Here is a 26,568-nt window from a genome sequence, read left to right as displayed (position 1 = left end):
ACAATAACAGTTTAACATCAATTTACCAGCTCTTGGGGCAGAATCGGATCTTAAAAGGGTTATTTTATGCAATGCATGAATAAATAAATAAATAAATAAATAAATAAATAAATAAATAAATAAAAAGGTTCTCAGAGACGATCCCACTTGAAACCTGATCGATAGGCGAGTGGAGCGGAGAGGCAGGCTGTCCACGCTGGGTGATCCGTTTCTATGTGTCAAACATCCCAGAATAGCGAGGCGCGCGGCCACCGAGCGAAGAGATGGAGGAGGAAGTGGTGGATTTAAAAACTGTTGCTGCTTCTGCTGTTGCCGCTGCGGAACCAACTACCTCTCGGTCCGGGCTGCATGGCGAGTATCGGACAAGAATAAATTCTAATCTAGATAGTCAATTTGGATCAGAGTGCAGGTCCACGGGGATATAAAAAAAAAAAAAAACTCCTCCTGGTTTAAGGTAAACAAATGATAATGATACCAAAAAAAAAAAAAAAAAAAAAACACAATTGAAGCCAGAGACAATATGTGCGTGCCTCGGTTTCCTGCTTTAAACGGAGTCTCTGCTCGACTGTCCATTCAGTGTCTATCTTGCGACTGTGTTATTGGCCGCAGACGCTCGAGAGCTGCTGGCGGCGCATGTCTGCAGCAAAAAAGGCAGACAAGGAGCGTTTGTGTGATGAATAGAAAAACCAGACTGGCTGTGCTGTAAGAAAGCGGCGATCGGATAACCTGTTGAACTGCCGCTGTCAGTCAGCTCCCAAGTCATGCAGGAATCACAGGAAGAGAGACAGAGAGAGAAAATTAAAAAAACAACATTTAGCCGGGGAAACACGCGTTATCTCAATGGCAACAAAAGTGGCCTTATACGCTGTCTGGTAGCTGATGAGCGTGTCTGCAGGTAAATAAGCTCCGTCCTTTAATGTTCCATGTTTAAACATCGTTCAAATAACTGTATGCTTAATTCGTTTCTTGCCGGTGCGATTATTGATTTTGAATAATTCAGACCTAACTCGGAAATGTTGCCAAAAGTGTTATAGGCCTATGTAGTCTACAATGAAAAATGGAAAGTTGCTCATGTTTATTCTAGTGTGGTGGGGAAGTCATTTGCTTTTTTTTTTTTTTAGTCGCTTTGATGTTTCCAACAGTGGTGCTTATGAGTTATGTTGCCGTTAGGCTACAACGCATTATATCCCCACTCTCTTTAGGAGCAATTAAAATGCGTGCGACTCTACCGGTTCGACCTTGAGTCACATCTCCACAGCAGCTTTTCAGCATTGCCTGCCCACGGATTTCCAGCGTCTCGATTGTTGAAAATAGCTTGGCTGCTCCCTGTCGCTATGGCTAATTCCTTAGGAACCGGTGGATCCAGTTTGATCCATCCCTCTCTCTTTCGCTCCCTTTACCAACTTGTTGAGTCTTCCCCTCTCTTTGTTCCTGCTGCAGACGTTCACCATGTAACCGCTCGGTCATAATAAGCCGCGTCAGATGTTTTTTTTTTTTCAAACACTCTGCTGAAGTTGGAGCCCAGTTGAAAGTAGCCTACATATCGATAGGACGACGTCGGTGTCGTTTTTTAAAGTGGAAAACTCGACAGGGAGGAGGGGGCAAGCGCTTTAGAGGCTCTCACACAGCGACAGTCACCTGTAGACTGCAGATGCGCACCTCCTCAACTTTTGTGCTGCCTTTCTGAACTTGAGCGTTAGAAGTATTTTTTTATTTTTATTTTTTGGTCTTTTTTTTTTCTTCTTCATCATCTGATTGTTACATGTTGATCTGGAGAAAAAGTTTCCGTATCATCCTGAAACCTCACTGGATAAATTAGGTAAAGTTGGATTTTAACATTTAATCTTATTTTTATTCCTGTGGAGGGAGGTGGAGACAAGTTACCACCACCCCTCCCTCCATCTTTCACTGAATTACTAACACATTTTTTTACACAGTGGGGCCACTTATTTGAATGTAACCCTGGGAACCCAATTCTTTATTATGTATTGCTTTCTTCAGCATTAAACTTTCAGTTTTCCCGTCAAATACGCGTTTCATGTACGAATACAGCGAATATGAAACTATTTGTTTGGCAAATTTGTGCTTTCACTATACAGCTTCGCTCTTCATGTGAAACTTGCTCAAAGTATAGGAAAATGACAAATGGCTGTAACTGTGTCAAACACGAGACTCCCATCACAAAAGTGAGATAATGTGTAAGATGTGAATCATTAACTGCTGACTTAGATGTCGTCATGTTGTTCTTCAATTTAATAAAGGGTTAAGTTTTTTACATCCTTCAAAGACTCCAGTAATACAGTGATGTGATACAAATTGGCTATGGAGGCCACAAAAGTATTCTTTTGATACTTGTATGCGAAAATTCTGATCAAGGCATTCATCTATGTTTTCTGTTTTGTGAAAGCTGACAAAGTCGTTACGTAACACCAACTTTTTACTTTAATCTATTACTAAAAACCAGTCGCTGTCTATATCTATAACTATTTTTGACAGATTTACAGACTTTTTTGTAATAATAAATTCTACAAGCTATTTTTTTAATATTACATTTCAAAACTAGATAAATAATTCTGTATACTCCCAACCAGTTCAATTCATCATGTCTTTTATTGTAAATGTAAACCAATAACAATATGTGTTACTACTAGATACCAGCTGGGCACAACATGTCGGAATTAAAGTCAAAAGAGTTTATGACTTCCTTTAACCCAACGTTATTTAAGAATTATATACCCCCCCTCAAAAAAACAGGGTGTTTTTTTCCCTTCCTGTTTTGTAGCCAGTTACCCATATTTGAATAGTCGACTGTGTCTTCATCTGTATTTTAATCCCAGACGTCAATCAGATGCATGACTGCCTCTCTACCACAACAAATGAAGAAGCTTAATACTGTGCCCTTTAAATCACAAGAAATTATGTATCTACTGCTAAATCAGCTGCATAGTTTTATAAGGCAGGCACGTTTATTTGTAAAAGCACATTTCAGTAACAAGAATAACAATTCAAAATGCTGTACATGAACAGAACATAAGAAAAGCTGAATAGTAGCAGCAAGTTAAGCTATAAGACACGTTGAACTACAAACCTCAACATTGACATTGAAAGGCAACTCTAAGCAAATGTGTTTTTAATCTTGATTTAACGGAACTCAGGGTTTCAGCACTTTTACAGTCTTCTTGGAGTTTGTTCCAGATAAGTGGAGCATAAGAACTATATGCTGCTTCTCCATGTTTGGTTCTGGTTGTGGGAATGCAGAGTAGATTTGAGCCAGAAGACCTGAGTTGTCTGGAGGGTTGATACACTGATAACAAGTCTGAGATGTATTTAGGTGCTAAGCCATTCAGGGATCTATGGACTAACAGGATCAATTTAAAGTTTATTCTCTGAGATACAGGGAGCCAGTGGAAGGACTTTAGAACTGGGTTGATGTGCTCTACTTTCTTAGTCTTAGTGAGGACACGGATCCACTCGACCTTTTTGGCAGACCTGTGAAGGCACCGTTGCAGTAATAAATTTGAGTAAAGATAAATGCATGGGTTAGTTTTTCAAGATCCTGCTGAAACATTAGTCCTTTAATCCTGGAAATGTTCTTCAGGTGACAGAAGGCCGACTTTGTAATTGTGTTCAAATGCCTTTGAAGGTTTAGATCTTAGTCCATCTTTACTCCCTGGACTGAATTAGAATGTATGTAGTTGGATTGTGTTGGATTGCTTTCATTATATTTTTCTGAAAATGAACCGATGTGCCTTAAGATTACTTTTGTCGTGAAGAGGGACTATAAAGACATACATAATCTAATTGAATTTTTTTTTTTAAAGAAATTAAACTACGTATGAATGAATGATGTACGTAATGTTTGCATCACGAGCAGAAAATAAATTCCTTCTTGAAAAATAAATTTGGGTATAGGACAAACACATTTGTGCAAAAAAAACAGTCTGTTAAAATTGAATATTCCACTACTGTTTATTTTATATCTTACAGTACCCCCGAAGAAATGGAAATGGAAACTTCCAAAGACTATTCTGCAAGTAAGTCTGTAAACCATTTTCACAAATATTGCTAAACATGCAAAGATTGTGTTTGATTTGATCCAAATTAGTCTTGTCGGTGATGCAGGGTGGTCTAAACCATTGCCGATTTGCAAATAAGAGCAAAAAATATTTGCAATCACAACACGACAAACATTTTGAGGGATTTTCCCCTAAGTGCAGGCTTTTTCCTGTTCAGCCCTAAAGGTAGAGAAAATGATGCATTAGCACATCCTGTTGAATGCAGCAGATGCTGGATATGCGCTTTGTGGTACTCCATTGCCCTATGTTGGTTTCCTTTGGGTAGATCTCTGAATTTGTCTCCCCCCCCCCCCCCCCCTCCTTCTTCATCACCCCATCCCCTTCGTATTTTGCTTTGGAGTCTGTTTTCTTTTAAAAGCAGTTTGCATTCTGTTGATTAAATCAGTAGGAATATTTGGGTCTCCGTTGGGGTTTTGTGCTTGTAGGAACACTTGGCAGGGCAGTGGAGGTGGAAGGACAAATGGAGCCTCTTCCTGTCTTCATCAACCTGTGGGTTGGCTTCAAAACATGGAACACGTAACAGTTCCCATGATGTTGTATCATACTATAGCTTTATAAGGAGCCCATTATTTTAGATTCTCATTATGCTTATAAAATGAAATATATCATACGTGACACTTTATGCTACATCACTACTGTTTTGCTACACACCTATACCCGTATTCATGCAGAGTTTTATATAGATTTACATTAAATCCAGAGAGTTATGAGTGCCAACTTTCCTTGTTGTTGTCTCCGATATGAAACAAGTGTCTAACTGTAGCTAAGTCTCTCTTTTATATTAACCATGTAAAAAGTTAACAAAATAGAGAACCCCAAAAACATAAATATATAAACAATTTGTTAATTTTTTTTATTTTAGATTTAGGTGTATTGGCAGCAGTTTGACCATTGAAACTGATCCCAAATATTAGATCTGTATACAGCCATGAGTTGTACGATATATTTCACGAAAGTTTTCTCTCTGGTTAATATAAAGAAAACCAAGCTAGTTATCAATATCCAAAGTTGGGTTCTAAGTTCTGATTTCAGATTCTCATTAGGTTATTATCTGAACTTAATTATCTTCAATGGTACATTTATTGCACGTCTGTCTTAATGATTTGTTTTTGGACTTAATTTAGCACTGTGTTTTACTGGTAAACCATAATGATGGGCGGTATACACATATAATTTTATCACAAAAATTTGTGGTATTTTCTGTAATAATAATACAAGTGATGATAACGATTATTTAGTAAATCCATTCTCTTTTTGGAGTTACATCTGAGACGCCATGCAGTCTACAGTAATTTATTTATGATGACATGGAACCAAGAGTAGAAACATTTTTTTTTTGCAACATTTTTTGTGTTTTTTCTTCTCTTCCTGGGAACAATAAACAATGCAATAATTTGAATCTTAGAGAATAGTAAAACAAGAACAATTTAGAGGTTAAAATAAACAGTTAATTTCAAGGCTCTCATTTAATGACATGAATTCAAAAAAGATGCTAAAGAGTTGAATTTCTGAAAACAAACACACGTTTCGGATCTGATTGACAACATCATTATCACTCTAAGTTTGTAGCTAGCTTTTGAATGAAGTTAGAGGTATTATTAATAATGATGATCCAATGACGTGTTCGTCTAATAAAAAAAGTAGAGTTCTAGATTGCAATATAAACTAGAGATTGAACCCATAACCTGAATTAATGAGTTTTTCTTTTTACAAGGAAAGATAACTAATCCGCTGTAAATGTACAAAAACAATTTTTCCCTTACACTGATAGTATGAGCCAGACCCTCATACTATTTGCTATTAATAGCAGGACAAGAGACACACACAAAAAAGGAACAAGTTTGGGTAATTGTTTTAATCACAGTTTCATGGGGGCAACACAAATGTCCTAATTACCTGTTTAAACTCTTAAAGTTTCATTGAAGTGTAGGGAAGAAATTAATTTGTACAACAGTAAAACATATACAGTATGGAACAATTTATTTACTGGAACAATTCGGTAAAATGTCCAGTAACATGTTACATTTACTGTATGTAACAATCAACTGATTGGTCGATCCATCCTGATACTTTGTGAAATGTAATGTATGGGGTTTCAAGAATCGAATCAAACTCATGCAAGGTCACCAGCGTGGAAATTTGTGTGTTTATTTGATCTTTATGTAAGTGATGGTAACAGTATCTGTGACTCAGGGTAGTGGTATGAGACATGCGACCAGACAGTGAATATTTATCTATGGGACTCACCATTTTTGGTTTCAATTTCTGATGGCATTATAGGCCGGATGGAAGAAGTACATGCAGATAAAAGGAAGAAGGAAAAAAAAAAGCATAAAGATTTCTATATGCTTGAACGAACTATGGCTGGCTTAATAGATTTTTCTTTGTCAAAACTTTATATTAATGTTAAAAGCTGTGCTTTTAACAGCAATATAAATCTGCGGGATAATCAAAACAAGACACCTTTAATGTGTAACCATTTTCTTTTAAATTGATCTTCCAAAGCTCTACTTTTGTCATGTCCTAATCATTCTGTCGTCCTTGTTCTCGGCCCCTGTTGTCATGCTCTCCCTGAAACTCGTACCTTTTTCTTAAATTTCTACTCCTGTGCTACACTTTCACACGCTCACAATTACAATTTATCACATGAAGAATCATTCTCCTACCTTGATTATCTCATGGTCTCATGTGTTTATTTTGTTCCTTTTTTTAATTCCTGTTAGCGATGGGAATTACTCACTCTCTAATTTGTGTTTTGGAGAAATTAGTATACTTTAATCTTTTGGAACCTAATACATGCATAATTTACTTGACTACATACACATATAAAAAAGGAGTGGCTCCCGTGAACACTAATTATGCTTTTGACAAGTAGCAAATGTGGCTCAGGAGGCCGGTTACCAAAATGGGTTGACGTAATTACAGAAATGAAGAAGAGCCTGAATTTTCTACAGTAGTTGCCGAGCCTCTCCACAACCGGGGCTCCCAAAGTTTTTAGTTGGGAGTCAACTTAGGGAATCAAGTGTGAGGTTTTGAGATCCTCTTCAGAAATTAAATAAAATAATAAAAAAAAATAGAAAGTGCTAAAGCATACATATGCTATAAATGTGCAAAGATATAAAAAATAGACCTTACCAATAGATACAACCAATAACTTGTCTGTTAATGCTGTTTTCATGTCACCATTATTATTTAAATGACTTAGTCGAAATGTGTTCATTCTAAACCAGTGGTAGGGTTCACAATGTGTTTTTCAATATTATTTTGTGGATCGGCAGCTGAACTGTTTAGGAATCACTACATGACAAAATACCAATGCCCTTTGATGTGGACTTTGGGTTTTATAATTGCTCGTCTTTTACAGGTGCACAATCTATTTATGACACAGTGATAAAGGGAAATACCCGAAAAAACACAACATGACCTGTTTAATAATATGTTACATTTTTAGGTGGCCGATAAGAGGTTTCTAGGTCTACGCTTGTACACAGATTCAGTATGTTCCAAAAAGAACAAAACAACTTCTTTATTCAAGCAGAGTGGATGCCCTTGTTGCTACGGAAAAGAATCAGATGGTGTTCTTGCAGACATGCTGTTGGTGGTTTTGAGCCATTTTCCGCACATTTTCTGAGCAGATGTGGCGTGACCTGGCTTAATCTGGGTTTATTTCCATAATGTAAAAGTGCTTCCTACACATACTTGTAAAGACACATGATTTTTAAAAGAATTAGCTGCTTTTACTCCTGTTAGGCAGGTGAAAGGATGACTGGACTTACTATTTGGTGTCAGTAATGAAGTCAGCAAAAATTACACCCACAAGTTTCGCGTGTGTACAATGTTTCCTTTCCGTTTGCACATGAAATCCTCCAAATTTAGTGCATTACTCAAATAACCTTTTCCCTAGCAAGTCTTATCTCTTTGTTATTCTAATCTTATGGCTCATATAAGTTTGACTCAACAAATGCTGGACACCAACGCAAGCTTTCGAGTCAGTCCATGAAACTTTAAGCTTGTGGTTTCTCACATTTTTTGAAATCCCATCTACATCTACAAAACAAGCAATGAAGCAGTTAACATTTTTGCTGTGTTTTGAACAAGTGTTTGCCCCATACATATTTCATACTTTAATGTTTTATGGCTCTGCAACTCCTTCAGGGTTACCTTTGGTCTCTGTGCTGCCTCTCTAAATAATGTGTCTATGTGAGCTGCCTTCTCTTTTGGCAGGTCTGTTGTGGTAACATGTCCTTTTCATTTGAAGATGATAGATTTGATGGTACTCTTGGGGAATATTGCAGATTTTGGATATTCTTTTGTACCCTAACGCAGACTTATACTTCTCAACAACTTTGTCCCTGTCTTGTTTGGAGAGCTCCTTAGTCTTCATTTTGCGATGCCTCCTGCTTAGTAATGTTGTAGCTTCTGGAGCCTTTTAGCAAAGGTGTGTTTATACTAACAGATCATGTGACACTTAGATTGCAAACAGGTTGACTTTATTTTAGTAATCATGTGACTTTTGAAGGTGATTGGTTGCACCAGAACCTTTTAGGGCTTCATAGAAAACTGGGCGGATACATGCACATGCCAATTTTCAGTTTTCTCTATGTAGTTTTTTTAAAATATACATATTTTTCTTATTTCACTTTACCAGCCTAGTCCATTTTGTGCAGATCCACATAAAGTAAGTTTATAAAATATTTAAATTACAGGTTAAGTAGGAGTGTAACAAAATGGGTAAAACGGCAAGGGGAGTGAATGGTTTTGCAAGGCACTGTGTGGACCTTAGCAAGTCATTGCTAAAAGCATCTGTCAGCATTTGTTACCAAAAGCTAATGGAAAATCCATCTTGACAAATCTGGGCCACTCCCGGGCCACTCTCTAGGACAGCATTGCCAAGGGATAGCTAGGGTTGGTCACCTGAGATTTCCTCCAACCCCAACCTGTGCAACCCGAGCTCAGGCTGAGGGATTGTATCATGGACGTCTCCCAGTAAGCCCCACTCAGCGAAGCTGTCGCTAGAGTGCACCGATACAACAGAGAGGTTGTCAACGAAGATAAGCTGTCATTATGAGTGACAACTTAGCACAGATTCTTTTTTATTGTTGCAGGATGAATAATTTCAGCAATAGGCCAGTTCCAACAAAATAATACAAAACACATTTTCAGAAGCATTACTGCTTTATTTGACATATCTTTACTTTTCTTGTTGTATTATTAAATTTTTTGTATATCTGTCTGTGGGTTTGAAATGATTGCTAGCCATGTTTCCTTTGGGATCTGACACCTGGGTCAGACATGGTGTTCACCTCTTGCCACTGCATTGTTCAAGTGACCCTGACGGGGCCGGGATGTAAGGGGATAAGGGATTGGTGTGCTCTCCCTCTGAGTGGACACTGAGCTATCCATAGCCAGGGTTCTGTACAGACTGCTGAGAGGATGCAATCTGATCTCTATTTGATGGACATCAGGACTGCATTGTTGCATAAAAACAGTATACTTATGTACGCTAGGCATCCTGGTGAGTGGAGTGCACGCTCGCCACACAGGTTGTGCTCTGAGGACGATCTAGTGAGAGTGGGGAATATTTGAGGGAAAGGGAGGCAGGATTTTATTTTCTATTGTCGGTGAAAGTGTTTGCTAACTAGTTATTATATAGGCAGTTTACATGATCAGTGTCATTGCCCTTTTTACATGCTTTTTTCTTTATTTGTTTTCACAAAACTGAATGGAAAGGAATTGTTTAAGGGAACTCATTATATAGAAATCTCTTCCTTTTGAATACTCTATTTTAAGCTTCTGTAAGGATTCATCATAAATGTGTTCAGTATCAATGCAGGCCCTTTTTCTAAGACCCTGAATTTTCACTTTAATATATAAAATGCTTTTTTTTCTTCACAACGCACCAATGTCTTTTTTTTTTTTTTTTTTTTTGTCAAACGTTTGCATTATTTCAGCGCTCAGTAAAATTGCTGTCTCTTTGTTTCCCAGGTAACGGCCAATGCTCTTCCGGTAAGGAGGACTCGAGAATGTTAGTGGATATGTCATCACCTAATGTACCAGCAGTTCCCCAGGGTCCTAATTCCCCCAATGGTGAGTTATCAGCCAATATGTATATAAATTACCCCATTTTTCCAGAGCCACTGCACAATAAGAATTAGGTTTATCCCTCAAAAACCAAAAAAACTGTAATTTTTGATATGCAATAATTTTGACTGGACAACCAGAATATCAGCTTGCATTGTTTAAAAAAAAAAAATTAAATTAATATCATGGTAGAGAATAGCTGTCGTTGATGGTTTAACAGGGGCCTAGCATGTAACCACGAATTGTGCAACGGTATACTGTATGGTACCTCTCAAAGGTAATTTTACCCTTTGAACTTTTCCACTTTATTTCATGATTCAGCTTCAAACCTATATGCATTTATAGGGGTTGTACATGACAGACCAACACAATTGGAAGAAGGATTTATTTTTAGCACCACATTTTTCCCCTGCATATACAGGAATTGGAAAATTGTCATAATTAACAACAACAAAAAAAAGGCTTGAAAACAGTCCTAATGAAATTATGTTGCATTGTCTCCCCATTGGACCATAATGAGATATTGAAATTTATAAAATATTTTGCACAAAATTTGGTCCATTTAGATAATGACTAATTACGCTCTGGAAATTATTTATAGTTAGAATAAAATAAAGAGTTAGAGTGAAGGACTTTACACAAAACTCCACATAACTAAAATGTGTCACAGTGGATGTTGTCTCAGATGATAAATATAATAATTTATACCATGCAAACAAATACTAAACTTACAAGTGAGCATGGCCTCAGTATAATCTATGGAAAGAGCTTTTGTGCGAAAATGTACCATACTAAACCCAGAAGTCCGACGTGTTACTTGGTTCCTGTAAATCTACTGACTAGAAAACCCAGATTATCTCAAGCAGCGTCACAGTGAAAAAGCAAATCAAGAAAAGGGGAAACAAAGCAAAATGAAGCGACTGAAGAAATCTAATAGTGTTTTTTCCCCACAGATCTGTGGGAGGCATGGAGGCTAGCTGGGAAAGTGATTTCTCAGGGATATGCTCTGTTTCTGTAATTTTGTATGCTGCCTAACATGTTTTGAAGTTTGAAGTGTTGTTACAAAATAATATGTACACACTGACAGCAATACATGAATAAAAAAGGAAAGAAGGTTTCAATGCCAAATGTGCAAGCTGGAACAGAGCATCTGTGACAATTATCTATTCTGCCCTCTATCTACTGAAGAGTAGAAGAGTAAAATTACAGCCTTTGGGGTGGATGACAGATTGGATGGCAAGGGTGACAGAATGTCTTCTTTCATGTGTCTTCATAATGTTTTGCTGCTGTCAGTCAACCGCTCCATCAATAATGATCTCCCTTCCTGTCCTTTGCAGATAAATGATGAGAAATGATGAGAAACTCATGCAAAATATTAACAACACCATAATGTACCTAAAAGAAGAATAAACATTTATGTTAATTTTATCTTGCCTCTTTTGTCACAACTAATGAGATAAAAATAATTTCCTCTCCTGACCACTCTGTACATTCGAGTCTCCTACAATGGAGAGACAGAGGTAGACACACAGAGCTGAATAGCAAGGACGTTTAGGTCTTGTCCGTGTTGCCAGGATACAGCTGTCAAAGAAAAGGCTCAGTTTCAACTTGGGCACTAGGATAAGTGAAACGTACAGTTGTGGCTTGAAGCAGGCTACTTCTTAATGAAACAAATTTCCACAGTCTATAACAATAGAATCCATTTGTGATTTGTACATTTCTGTTTGCTGAGCTCAAAGTTTTCAATGAATTTTGCTTTAAAAGAAGAGTGGCCAGTCGATGAAAGCAGTCAAATGGAAGGATTTAATGAAACAACAATCAGTCAGACTTGCGCTGTGATTATTTCCCATGTAAATCCCAAAACAGGATCGTCAGGCTCAGTAAGGTGCGGTTGGAGTGTGTTCAAGTTTTTTTTTTTTTTTTATTGACAAAATGTGGGGTCTCTTTTATGTTAATTTTAAAACAGTGACAACACTTGTAATACTGATCTGAGAAAAAAAAATCCTCAGTTTAAGCGGAACTTGGTAACTGGAACTTGGTAACAGTCTAGCCTGCATGATGAGACAGATCATCAAGTTATGTAACACAAGGAAAAGTCAGTTGGTTCCATTTTCTTTAGAAAAACTAAAATATATATAAATATATATATATATATATATATAATGTGTGTGTGCGTGTGTGTGTATAGATTTCTAGAGAGATATCATATCTCTGTGGAAATGTTTCTCTACCCCATGAAAGTGAAACAAAACAATGAACTGGAGCAATAAAACAGATGTAATGTTCCTAAAAACTGTGTAGGAAAACAAGGAAGGGGTGCAGGATCACATTTCGCGTGAAACAGCAATTTAGTTTGCTTTACAGATTTGGGTTGTGACTGGATTGTCCCAAGTTTTTAGCTTGACTTGCTGAGTTGACTCCACTCAAAAGCTATATAATTTCTGATCAGTGAATTGCAGCAGGTTTTGCATACAAAAAAACTCTTCTGAGTAAAGATGGTTCAAAGTAAAAATAAAAAGTTTTCATCAGGATTAACAAAAAACACTAAACATCTCTTGGACAATAATAAATGTCTTCATAAATACATGTTAATACAAGCTGTAATAACCCAAAACATCTCGAAGTGTTTTGCCTACATCCGCGCACAAACACACACACAAACACACACACACACACACACGCACGTGCGCACACACAGGTACTAACTGTATTGCACAATTGTTTTACCCTTGTCTTCCATTGTATCTCCCATTGGTAGTCAGCAAGCAGCCAGAAATGTGCCTCTGACACTCCCTTTCTCCTCAGGGACAGCTTGAAACCAGACCATCCTGTTCTGTTTTTCTTTTTCAGTCTTCTTCATTCTTTGTCAGTCCATCCTGATCCTGTATCTTACTTTAACTACTAAGATTATGCCCCCTCGAACATTTACTGTACATTTTGACATATGACATTATTTTGTTATTACAACTGCAAAAAAAAGTAGACTTTCACGTTAATCCTGCTGTTTGAAACAATTCAGACCTAATAAACCAAACTCAAATGAACATTTTACGTTAGGCAATAGAAAGGCCAGTCTGTTCAGAGATGAGATTAATGATTCTTGTGAATATTGCATGAACACACATGTATATTACTGTCTCAGCATGTTAAGAGAATCACATATTTAAACTTTTCACAGAAGTGGCCATAAAGCAAGAGGAAGATCTGGTTGAAGATGGTGACAAAACCTGCCTAGCACCTGATGAATTAGGCCACGCCGGAGATGAGGTAGCAACACCGGAGGAATCTATGACTAGCAGCCCACACAATGCACAGGATGGGTTGTCTGAGCCAAATGCACCATCGGATGCAGGGATTCGACAACAAAATGGTATGCATTATATCTAAATATCATCAAAGGGTATATAGGGAGGTGGGTATGATTAAGACATTTCTATAGAGATCTTTAGGTTTCGGCTGGAGATTTTGTAAATGTGTCAATGTGACAGTGAGTCAGATGTCTTCTATTTTATTTTTTTTTCCTCGATAGTGGGTGGAGCTTTTCTTTTTCAAACACAACAGTTTTGTGTTGAAACGATTAGCAAGGAAAAAAAAAAATCCTTGGAATCTTCCGTAACCTGTTTCCAACTGACACCGTGACTCCTCTGACTGTCATCGCACTTGGATCCGATTTCTCTTTTTCCAACTGGCTTTAGATCAAAAGATTTACAGCTAAAGCAAAACAGTCACATTACCAATAAACTGGCCATGCAAAACATAGGCCGGTCAATGAATGGATCCTGTCAAGTTTTCTATGTCTAAGCTTCTGATTGAAAGTGATAACACTTTATGCTGGTGAAGATTCTCAGTCATCCAGGTCATGGTCATTCCAAATGACCATTTGTTCCTTTGTTTTTTACCTTTTTTGGAATGATAACACTTTAGTAACCCAGCCTGGGGTACCAACTTGAATAAAGTTGATGGTTATATATATATATATATATATATATATATATATATATATATATATATATATATATATATATATATATATATATATATAAACACTCACCGGCCACTTTCATTGGTACACCTTGGTAGTACTGGGTTGGACCCCTTTTGCATTCCGAACTGCCTTAATCCTTCGTGGCATAGATTCAACAAGGTACTGGAAACATTCATCAGAGAGTTTAGTCCATATTGACATGATAGCATCACGCAGATACTGCAGATTTGTCGGCTGCACATTCATGACGCCAATCTCCTGTTCCACCACATCCCAAAGAGCTGGTGATTGTGGAGGCCAGTGAACTCATTGTCATGTTCAGGAAGTCTGAGAAGATTTGTGCTTTATGACATGGCACGTTATCCTGCTGGAAGTAGCCATCACAAAATGGCCAGTGAGTGTATATATATATATATATATATATATATATACAAGTTATTTTCAAGACTTTGATGGGCAAGTGCATGTCAAGTCTCAACTCTCTATTAACTAAAATAAACATTTTCCCAGCAAATCCACAAAATATTATGCACTCCTGCACTGCATAGATGTGGGTTAGTATTACAAACACACACTGTTTATCCTAAAGCTAAATTACCACATTTACAGTTGTTATTTATATTTAAACCTGTTAGATATGAATACCTTTTCATTAACAACATTGTCCTAATGTGTTAATTATTAATTCAGCATGCACAAAGCAGCAAAAAGGTTGCTTTTTATTATTTTTGCACTCTAAACAACGGAGTAAAAACCTCTTAATGTTAAACTTCTGAATGAATCAAAAAGTGCTTTATATGTTTGGGATGAGTCAGTTGAGATTTGCTTATCCATGTCTTCATGCTGTCACTTTACATGAGTGTATATTGCAAAATAATATGTCTTTTGAGAGTTTCCTTCACCTCACTTTGAGATAGAGAATTTTTAATATTAGAAAAACATTTTGTAAATCCAGATTTAAAACCTATGTTCTCAAATAGTAAAGATTTTCAAGCTCCAGGTACAAATTGCCATATAATCAACAAGGCAAAGTGTAGTAAATAAATAAATCAGTGTTGAAATTGAGAATGAATAGAACAGGAAGTGCTTCTGTTTTTAAGTGTTCTTGGAATGATGCTGTTAGCTTAACCGTGATAGAATGTCAGAGGTACTTTTTACATATATACAGTATATTGACTTTGGAAAGTGCCTTGAGATGACATGTTTCATGAATTGGTGCTATACAAATAAAATTGAATTGAATTGAATAGTATTGTATAAAAATGTATAATAATAACCTACATTGCTTAGTTTTTATTGGTTTGAAACTGTTTTATAAACCCAAGAACAAAAGCATGACCTTGACTGTTTTTCCTGAAAAAGCTTTTTGCATTGAGGAAATTTAAATAAATTTGAAATCCGATGTCCGCTTCATACAAAAGTAAAACTTGCAGACAGGCAATGAAAAAACAGAGAGCTTTATTGATACTGATAGTAGCATATAGTAGAGGTAACATTGCAGTGACTATGCTGCTCAAAACGCCGTCTGTAATGGTACAGCTGTTGTGAGGGTCCTAGTGCCTAATTTTGAAGTGGAACATGGATGATGCAATGTGTTCAAAATGTTTCACTATTGAAAATCTGACAAATTTATCAGGGGATTCTTTACCAGCATTGCACATCTTGTGATAGAGATCATTTGCCCATTGTTCCTTTGGTCAAGCTTAGTCAGTGCAAATGTAAAGTATTTGTGAACCTCTATAATCAAGTCTTGCTAGAGATTCTCCATTTGATTTAGATATTGGCTTTGACTGGGCGATATTACTAAATGAATATACTTTGATCAAAACCATTTTACTGTAGTTTCCGTTGTATGATCAGTGTCATTGCCCTTTTGGAAGTTGAACGCACACACCAGCCTCAAGTCTTTTGTGGCTTCTAACAGGTTCTCTCACAGTTACCCCTGTACTTGGCTCCATCCATCTTCACGTCAACTCTGACCAGCTTCACTGTCCTTCCTAAAAGACAAGATTCCCTGCAGCAGAGTACTGCCACCATTAGTTTTCACAATGGGGGTGCTGCGTTCGTAGAGATCTGCTGTGTTACTTTCATGCTGCACATATAATTTTGTGTGCAGGCCAAACTGGTCAGTTTTGGTGTCATCTGACCAGAGCATCTTCTTCCACATGATGTCTGTTTCCTCAACATGACTTGTGACAACTGTAAATATCTTTCTACAATCTGTTTCTTCTTGCCATTCTTCCATAAAGGTCATTTTGTGAGGTATGCAACCTATTTAAAGACACAAATAATATACAAATTAGTTTTAATGATTCAGATAATAAGTTGATATGAGCTATCTATGATATTAGTTGAGTGTGTTGCTCCAATCAAATTCTACATGTGTTAAAATAACCATTAGGGTTGGTAAAGTAAGTTGAAAGCTTTTCTTTCAATTTTCTGTAAGTTCAAAGGCGTTACAACACATTATTGTGTTTCATTTTAGAAATCTTCCTAACTTGGAAATTAAGTTTATTGTCAAATGATATAATGAAATGTCTAACTTCTCATGTAGAGGGAACAAAGCAGTTGCCACTGGTTACACATAGACAAGGTCAGCTTTCAGCTGTGATGTAAGGTATATTATTCTATTTAGAGTAAAGAAACAATCTATGCTCTCGTGGTTAAAAAAAAAAAAAACTGCTAATAACAGTCATCCACTATCAGTCTGCTATGAACTTCCTGTACTGTCTTCCTTCAGGTGATAGGCCTTTCCAGTGCAACCAGTGTGGTGTGTCGTTCACCCAGAAGGGGAACCTGCTGCGACACATTAAGCTGCACACAGGCGAAAAACCCTTCAAGTGCCCCTTCTGCAGCTATGCCTGCCGCCGCCGCGATGCCCTCACTGGTCATCTTCGTACTCACGCTGGTAAGCTTTGTTCTCACCCAATGCGCTTCTCTTTTTTAACCAAACCACGTCTGTTACGTAGAAGGGACTAACGTTGTGTCACCAGAAGTGCTATGAAGATAAAAAAAAGAAGAAGTTGTAGTTTTATATTTAGACAGACTTATGCTAAAGGTTCCCCCTGCATTCTAGCTCTTTGTTTATGTGCACACATGTTCACTACAGTGGTAGTCAGATGAATTGTCCCAGCATCTTTCAGAAAACCAAAAAAGCATTCGCTTAATTTTGACGTTTTGTTTGCGTTTCTCAAATATTTTCCTGTGAGATATCAGTGTGACTCACAGGTACCTACAGGTTGAAGACCCGTGTTTGCTTTATGTGCATATTATAGACATCGCTGCGAGTGCTTTGTGGTTAGGTTCCAAGGACATGCTGTTTCTCAGTTGCTTTTCTTGAGGCGGAGGAAACTGTTGAGAAACACATGTGGAGTGGTAGCAGTCTCTCTCAACTGTAACCCACTTTCCTATAAGAGGATGTGCTCTCCCCCCATTGCGTCTTTGAAATCAAGGTCAGACAATACTGTCATTTCTGCCTGTGATGCCCGGACCGGGGATTACTCATACAAAGTCCTCTTTTAAGATGGAGGCAAAGTTTGTTTTTGGGTGTGTGCCAATAGGTAATTTCTTTTGTTGTTTGTTTGATTTATATAGTGTCTCGCAAAAGTATTACCTTCTGAACTTTATCATATTTTCTCAGGTTAGATCTACAAACTTCCAAGTTTTTTTTTTTTTATTGGGAGGATTTTATGTGATAAATATATGTTTGCCAAACAGCTCATATTTGGTCAGATTTAGTAGAAAGCATCAGTAAACACACATTTTCAACTCTTGGCATAAAATCTCAAAGTGGATTTAGTTTCTGAGCTTTGACTGGGTCGTTCTTTGACGGTAATATGCCTTGATCAAAACCATTCTTGCTCTGCAAGAAGTTAAACCTTTACCTGGACGTTAGTTCTTTTGCACCCTCTAACAAGTTTTCCACCTGGATTCGCATGCATTTAGCCCCAAACATCCCATCAGCCCTGACCAGCTTTTCTGTGTCTGCCGAAGAAAAGCATCCCCACAGCATGATGTTGCCACCACAATGTTCTCAACATGGGGATATGTTTAAGATGATATGTGGGGTTCATTTTGCATGTAGGCCATAAGAGCACCCCCTTCCACAGGCTGTCCTAACTTCATGGCTTGTACCGAATTTTAAATATAACTTCTTCCAGCTTTCTTTCAACAATGTTTTTTTTTTCTCTTGGCACTCCACTTCCATAAAGCCCAGTTTTCCAGAATGCAAAAAGATTAGGTTCTACCATCTGAGCTGAGGATCTCTGTGGCTCCTCTAGGGTTGCCATGGGCCTCTTGGCTGCTTCTCTTAATGCTTTCCCTCTCCAGCCTATTGGTTTAGGTCGATGACCATGTTTCAGAAGGTCTGTCCTTGTGTTTTATTCTTTCCACTTTGGGACGATGGATTGAATAGTAAACCATGAGATGTTCATATCTTTGGTTAATGTTTTCTATTGTAACACTACTTTAAAGGGGACATATGTTTTTCAATTCTTCCTTTTCACATTGAAATCATTCAGTTGTGATCTATATAATGTGGAACTGCAGTGCTTTGGTCTGAATTCCTTGTTAATTTACCCCCACATTCCCTCTTTTTACCCCATGTTGCCCTGTGAGCAACTGTCTTTAAAAGAGACACTTCCAGGCCACAAAGCTTTCCACTTCACCCCATCCAGCCATTTTTTGCAGTATGCTAGGGGAGCGGTGTAATGATCAACCAAACAATTTCACTTATCCACTTGTAGCTTTAGCGTCCTTCTGCCTGGACTACAAGATCGCTCTGAGAAATAAAAATGGCGGATCCCCAAAATTAGTAAGCCAGAAGTCCATGACCTTGTTCAGTAGTTCCATAGCAAATGCTATGATGTAATTGTTCAAAAGACATAATAGAAAACAGAGATACCTGAATGGCTTGGAAAAATATGACACAAAATAATATAAAGATATCTATGCAGCCCCTGGACAGTCTTCATGCTAATTTTATGTATGCCTAAAGACTCCAAGTGCACAACAAAATACATTTAAGGGCTAAAAAGTGGATTTTACATGATATATCCCTTTAATTTCTCAGTAGCTTTAGACCAGACTTATCTTGTTTTGATTAACTAACCTCTGAAGCCTAAGAGCTGTAATTATAAGATTAAATTACACAAACGTTGGCTTTAATTACAAATTGGAAACTTCTGAAGGGTAATAATTTGGGAATGTTGTTTTTATTTGTAAATTATTTTGAAAACCGTATTTTCAACCATATTAAGCTATCTAGTGTTGGTGTTTCACATGAAATCTAAATGAAATACTTTGAAGTCTTCAGTTTTAACATTTACGTTGAAGAGGTAGAAATACTTTTGCATGTCATTGTTGGTACATTGGAAGGTGGCTTTTTTTAGTCAGTAAGAACGGCATTGTGAAACAATAACGGAACACTTTGTGATGAGAGGGGAGCAAGTTCCCATTTATTAGACAAATGCAATCAGGCAAGTAAGTTGGAGTTGAGGGCATTTCCATAAATAAAAACAACAGCTAACTCTGGATCTTTCAGGTCCTTCCGACATCTGTACTGTGTTGTGTTTTGTGTGTGTGTGTGTGTGTGTGTGTGTGTGTGTGTGTGAGCGGGTGGGTGGGTGGATGGGTGTGGGAGTAAATATATATTAAAGAATAAGAACTCTAAATTTGCTTTGCATATGGCACTAAACATTAAGGCTTAACACTGTGCAAAACGTCCATCATTTTAATAACCAGTAAGCATCAGAGAAAACATTTTCCATGAAAATGTTTCATTTAACTCTATCACTATTCTAAACCAATAATGTTGCACTGACTCTGTGTGGTCAGCCACTGAGGTTTTACACTTGTCTGTAATGGTCCTGAAAATTTTATACTGCAGTAGGGGAAAAGAATATCACATCCTGACGTCACACTAACAATAACAGCATGGTCTTGTCATTTTGTACCACGTGGGTTTTATTTTTTTATTTTTTTTACAGAAAGATCGTCATCTACACAATTTGTCTGGGAAAGAATAAATGTTACATTTACTGTAAGAGTAAAATGTAGTTCTTACTCACTTCCTTTAGATAATTTTTTTTTATTTTAGTAAACGGTTTAACACAAAGGGCTCCTATGTCAATAGGTGACTCTGTCTCCACCCCCAAGTATGCCTATGTGTGTTTGTGTGTGTGTGTGCTACTGCCTTCATGTCTCAGACTGAAACGTGCTTGGTTTCTCTGTTCTCACAGTACTAGAACACCCATACATCATTTTCTAGTAGTAGCTGTAAGAACTATACCAGTGAATGTCTGGTATAGCTAATGATAGTGTCTGGTTCACAGTAGTAGAATTATGTGGCCTCCAGTTTACTCACTGACTCTCCTTATGAGTCAATACCCTAATACAGGAGGACACATAACTATTGCCTCAGCAGTCTTTGCCTTGGTGAGATTCCACTCTATGCTGTGTTTTTGTGCTCAATTTTAAAGAAGGCTTTACTACTGAGCATTTAAACAAATTATGTATTTGTCTTTTTAATATGCTTACCATTTAATACATTTTTGGTTAAAAATAATGTGTGTTAAAACATAGTAGATGGGTGGACTGAGAAAGATGTCAAGAATGTCTTCCTCTTTCCATTTGAATGAACTGAATACAACAAAAGTGGTACAATGAATCACACGCCACCTCCGTAGCAGTTAAGTTTGGAGTTATTTTCCTACCATCATGGGATGCATGATCTACTCCGTTATTTACTCATGCACTGCCACAGCAGTGGGAGTTTACTTATTGTGGCACAGACACAAGCGTTTTGAAATAGAGACTGCATGGCGCAACTATTGACTTTGCCCACAACCTCCGTTTCAGTCTAGCAAGAGTTGTGTGGAATCCTCACAATAGTAGTGGAACCTCCATGACCTCAGAAGCTGACTTTTTCTTGGTTTGTACTAACAATTCACAAGTTGTCTTACTATTACGCGCTGCTCTGTTGTTGCAGCACCACACTTTACCCTGCGTGCAGCTGTGACTGAAACAAGTATTTTCTCCATTGATTCCCCATTATTTTAGTTGGTAAACCACACAAGTGCAACTTCTGTGGACGGAGTTACAAACAACGGACATCCCTGGAGGAGCACAAAGAGCGGTGCCACAGTTACCTCAGCTTGGATCCTGGCGCCAACTCAGGCCCTTATACAGGTAAATGATAGAGTCGCATTGAGAACTTGGCTGGTGACCGGAATTGATAGGTGTTGAACTTCATTCGCCCTGACTGATGTCTGAATATAAATATGATTATATAAAAAATAGTCAGACGAAGCAAAAAAAATGTAAGAAGCTGTTCACAAGGAGTCTGTATTTTAACATTTTTAACATCTAGACATGTCTGCAACTCGTTCAGGTTACAAAAGAGCAATAGAAAGCAAGACTTTCAGCACATAACAAGAGGGGTGAACAATGTGAGCAAATGTTATGTTTGGTGAAACTACTGTTTCACATGTCCGTAAATAAAAGGCAAATTAGAAGTACGTAGGTGTTTTTTTTTTTATTAAATTGTATAATGGATTCCCATACTGCCCTGCTACTCATACTAGGCACTGTACTGTGAAAGCAACCAAGCAGGTGGTTTAACTGCATGACCTTGTACAGGCAGTTTGATTTTTTTTTTTTTTTTTTTTTTTTTTTCAAAAGTGCAGTGTGAAAGTAAATCACCTCAAATGAAGGTATGATAGTTTTTCTGGGCACTTCCCACTCAATCGAACCAAGTCCCCGAGACTTTCCTGGTATGAATGGACCCTACCCATAGTAATTCTAGCTGTGATAAATTATGATTTCTTTGCAGAGCCTACAACAACTCATATAGAAAACTAAGTAATGGATTTAGCTTAAGTCTGTTTTGTGTATTTGTAAAAGAGAATATTTACAAGACATAAATTGTGAATGATGTATTAATTATATCCATCTAATAAATACTATTTTTCAGGAAATTAGAGTAATGAGGTTACCCTTAGGTATCTTTTCTTTATATATATAAAGAGATAGATACATACATATAGCTGGACACATCTGACCAAGTTTCGGCTCTGGCCTGTGGCCCTTTGACACATGTCTTAGCCCCTCTGTCAGCACCCCTTTCCTTACTAGTTTTAATACTCCAAATATCCATCCATGTTCCAACATGCTTATCCCTGTTGGGGTCGCGAGGGGCCTGTCTCCAGCTGTTAATGGCCGAGAGGACAGGTCACCGGTCTATCACAGTATATATTTATATATATATATATATATATATATATATATATATATATATATATATATATATATATATATATATTCAAAGTGACCTATTTCTTTTACGCCTAAACTTCCCTCTGTTTAACCCCTTCCTTCTGAACTTTTTCAGGCGAAGTTCCAAAAGAGGTAAGGGCCATGGCCGAGCATGGCAGCAGGCCAACCTTTGATCGGCCACCTGTCATCGAAAGACTGCCTACTAACGTTGGCAAGAGGAAGAGCACTACACCTCAAAAATTTGTTGGTGAGAATTTGTATATAGTGCAGAGATGACCTGCATGAATTCCTGTGCTTTGCAGAAGAACTGTTTTCAAAATATCATCTTTTTATGTTCCATTAGCTCACTTATTTTATTAGCTTGGGCGCCAACATTTTTTACCTATATGCATTAGGGAGTTCTGTACTAACATAGCAAAATTGAGATCTTAAATATTTTCTTTTTGTGTAAAGTCCACTTTTAGTGTGACTGTTTTTTGCCAGAACTCTTGAAATGTGTTTAAATATTTATTGTCATAAGGTAAACTGTTAAGCTGATTTAACTTTTGGTTAAAAAAGTATTTATTTTGAAATAGCACTTCATTGTCTCTGTGTTGCATCATATCCTTTTAACACAGCAGCTCTGTCATATATATGAGATTTTTTTTTCTTTTCTTTTTTTTTTATTTGGCACACTATTAAAGTAAGACATTGAGCAAGCTAGAGCAAGCAATGGGCTCAAAGGCAAGGAAATGTTTTTCACTCTGTGGTTAGATACACCTGTAACTTATAACATTGCTCTTATCAAGTGAAAACAGTTTACCGCTTCCCTGTTCTGGAGGGGTTAAACAGTGCAATAGCAGAAGGATGGGGGTTTCCACCCCATTAGACTACAACATACAGCGCAAAAGGTGAAAAACAAGAGCTGAAATAGCAGCACAACACAGGTTTGGTGCCCTAGAAAGGAAATTTAAAACCATACTCAGATTTTTGCATACCATTGGGCTTTCCAGATTGCCATTTAAATAAATGCTTTCCCTTAATTTATTCATATATTTTCTGTTCACGTCATTTCTTGTTGAATTTGATTTTAAATCATTAATACTACATTGTTATTTGCAGGAGAAAAGATTCGCTACAGCTATCCAGATATAGGCTATCATGAGATGCGCCTGAAGTATGAAAATCACCCTGAATTGATACCACACCACATGGTGGACCAGGCTATCAACAATGCCATGACATACTTGGGATCAGATACCCTCCGTCCTATGCTCCACCATCCTGGCCCATCTATGTCTATGGCTGACGTTGTACCCGTTGTCAATCCCATTTACCACCATGCTGTGCCATTGGGCCCGCAACCAGAACGTCCAGGAAACTGTGAAACACTTCCACCACATCCATCCCAGCCCCATGAGTTCTCCAGCCATTCCACTTCAAACGGCTCTACTTCCTTAACTCGGCAGAACAAGCCACCTCAGCCATCACAGGATGAATCAGCAAGCAACAGCGGCATTGACTCGGCTGACTCGGCTCGAAGCAGCCCTCAGGACATGCAGAGCTACCTTAACACCAATGCACCTACAGGCCTCAGGTCACGTGGCAGTCCAGCTTTGGGCTCTGGTGAGCGGCTTATAGATCCGTCGCCCAGTAGTGGGACAGGAGTGGGAACGGGGATGATGCGAGTGGCAACAGAGCGGTCTGTGGGTCACGAAGGGGTGCGGGTGTTCGCACGAGAGGGCCACGAGCTTCGAGCCTTCCAGTGTGAGCACTGTCGACTGCTCTTTCTGGACCATGTCATGTACACCATCCACATGGGCTGCCACGGTTACAGAGATCCCCTGGAGTGCAACATCTGTGGGCACCGAAGCAAAGACCGCTATGAGTTCTCCTCGCACATAGTTCGAGGGGAACACACTTTCCATTAAAAGGGACACATCGGAAGCAATTGGGAAACTAAGGAAAGAAGATGAGCATTAACTTGCTATCCAGTCTTTCCCTGTGAAAGTGCATAGTTCGTTGGCACTGTAGACAAGTGTAGCACAATGAAAGACTTCTATTTAAGCTACTGGTTGTAAATTGGAGCTGTTGAACAATCACATGAAGGTATGGGCCAAAGACATATTTTGTACTCATTTACATTACAAAAGTTGTTTCTTTTTCCTCTTTATTGACTAATAATTTGTTTATCAGCAACTGTACGAAGGTGTTTGCCCGGTTTATGATTTTAATGTTATATGGAAATATGTTTCATGGAGCTTTTCAGTTTTAAGGTTTTATCAGCAGCTAATGCTGTATTACGTTGACATCGTCATATACCGTGCAGGCTCAGTTAAATGTATAGAATGAAAACACTTTAGGACAAATTCATCCGTGAATTGCTGATTTGACTTTACGAATTAAAGGTAAAAATACATGAAAAGATATCATTAAATTAAAGTTAAATTATTATTGTTATTTTCATTTAATAAAAGTTTGAAGAACTTGGAAGAAAGAAGGGAAGCATCCGCTCCTCTGGCAATGCAATGGGTCAAACTAGTTTTACAATCATTTTGTAATTTCTAAATTATACAGTGGACTTTCAAAGTGATATATATTTTTTTCATTTATTTATTTGACTATACACACACACACACACAATATATATATATATATATATATATACACACATATTATTGACATCATATTAAGCTTCAGGATATTCTTTAAATTACGGTGTGTCAGTTTCAATCTACATTAATCCATGGCTGTTTTGGTAATGGGATGTTTTCATTAGAGACCAATAACAAAAACTAAAAGTGTTTTTCAGTTTATCTTAAAATAGTTTCTCCTTATATTTATGGTCAAAAATACATAAGGCAAGGCAAGGCAAATTTATGTGTATAGCACATTTCAGTACAATGACGATGCAAAGTGCTTCGTAGTGCTTCTACGATCATCATAATAACTGTAAGAGGAGCTGTATCTCAAATAAGTCATATTTTAGTTAAGCCCACAAAACAAATTTAGCTAAACAATAGAAACATATCTAAAATGTTGAGAAGTTTGGATCTGAATAACAATTAGCTTTTGTTTGTCGCATTTTTTTTACCATATTTTGAGGGAAAACACCAACTCTGTTATGGGCAGCCACATCATAGACACTTGTATTGTACTAATGCAAGATGAGGCCTTGTTCTTTTCTTTTGGCCTGGGAGTTTATGGTTTTATCGTATCAAATATGAAAAAAATGTAAAACTAAAACTTTGTTTATGTTTACCCATTTGTGATCACAAAGAATAACAGCTTGTATCACAATGTAAAACTTCACATCTTAAAACATATATATATATATATATATATATATATATATATATATATATATATATATATATATATATATATATATATATATCTGCAAGGACAATCAGTGTTTGAAAAACACCTTTTCTTGGTCTGCTTAACTCAAAATGGGTAAAATTTATTATTGTATCGAGTAATACATCATTCAGTAATTGTGCTTATGCTAAAAAAGGTGAAAACAGCCATTTTGGACACATGCACTTACAAGGTTGAGACCCAAACGTATCAAGTAAAGAATGCTGAAAGGTCAATGGAGAAGTAAGCAAAATGTTGCCTTATTGTTCATGTAAAAACCCGTGATCATTAAAAATCTCAGAGATATTCCTATTAGTTTATTCTATAACATTCCACGTATTCCATAAATAGGAAAAATGTATTAGTTTCCTTCTATGACCCTTTGATTCCATCACCTTTAGCACAACATTAGATTCATAAATGTTCACCACTATCATCTCTTTAAAACTGTAAGATGATAAAAATGAACTGGCGGTAAAAATAATATTTTGCTCTTGGTACAGATAGTGTCTCAAGCTTCAGACTTAAACTTAGTCACACATATGTTGTAAAAATAAAGGCTTCGCACTTAACTTTGAATACTCAAGACTTGACTTAGGTGCATCGTATGAGACTCACGTTTCATCAACAACATATTTCCCATATAATCAGTAGTAGATTATGATTCTTATTTTTCAAAATAAAAGCACTTCCTGTTCTGTTTATTTAGAAATTTGACATTCTCCTGTTTAATCACTTCACGTTATAGCATTTTTTAGACTTGTCATCGAAGTCTAAACTTCAAAGGTTTGACAACAAAGGTTTAAAATGCAG

The 26,568-nt window shown here is 37.3% G+C and overlaps 1 protein-coding gene across 3 annotated transcripts; it reads left to right on the top strand.

Annotated features, from left to right (window-relative positions):
- ikzf2 (IKAROS family zinc finger 2) lies at positions 1–25,031 on the top strand. Of its 3 annotated transcripts, none has more exons than XM_012878232.3 (8): positions 1–895; positions 3,988–4,034; positions 10,062–10,163; positions 13,336–13,527; positions 16,883–17,050; positions 21,202–21,330; positions 22,532–22,663; positions 23,518–25,031. In XM_012878232.3, exons 1-8 carry the CDS (start codon positions 762–764, stop codon positions 24,324–24,326), a joined length of 1,713 nt encoding a protein of 570 aa, XP_012733686.2. In that variant the 5' UTR covers positions 1–761; the 3' UTR covers positions 24,327–25,031. The 3 variants fall into 3 exon arrangements, with proteins under 3 accessions (XP_012733686.2, XP_035995387.1, XP_035995386.1); XM_036139494.1 differs by having other exon boundaries at positions 3–351; XM_036139493.1 differs by lacking the exon at positions 1–895 and adding an exon at positions 916–1,819.
- Positions 25,032–26,568: the final 1,537 nt, after the last annotated feature.

This window comes from Fundulus heteroclitus, chromosome 7 (genome assembly GCF_011125445.2).
Source record: "Fundulus heteroclitus isolate FHET01 chromosome 7, MU-UCD_Fhet_4.1, whole genome shotgun sequence".
Lineage (NCBI taxonomy): Eukaryota > Metazoa > Chordata > Actinopteri > Cyprinodontiformes > Fundulidae > Fundulus > Fundulus heteroclitus.
The sequence above is the reverse complement of the archived record's forward strand: the minus strand, read 5'-3'. Positions and strand labels throughout refer to the sequence as shown.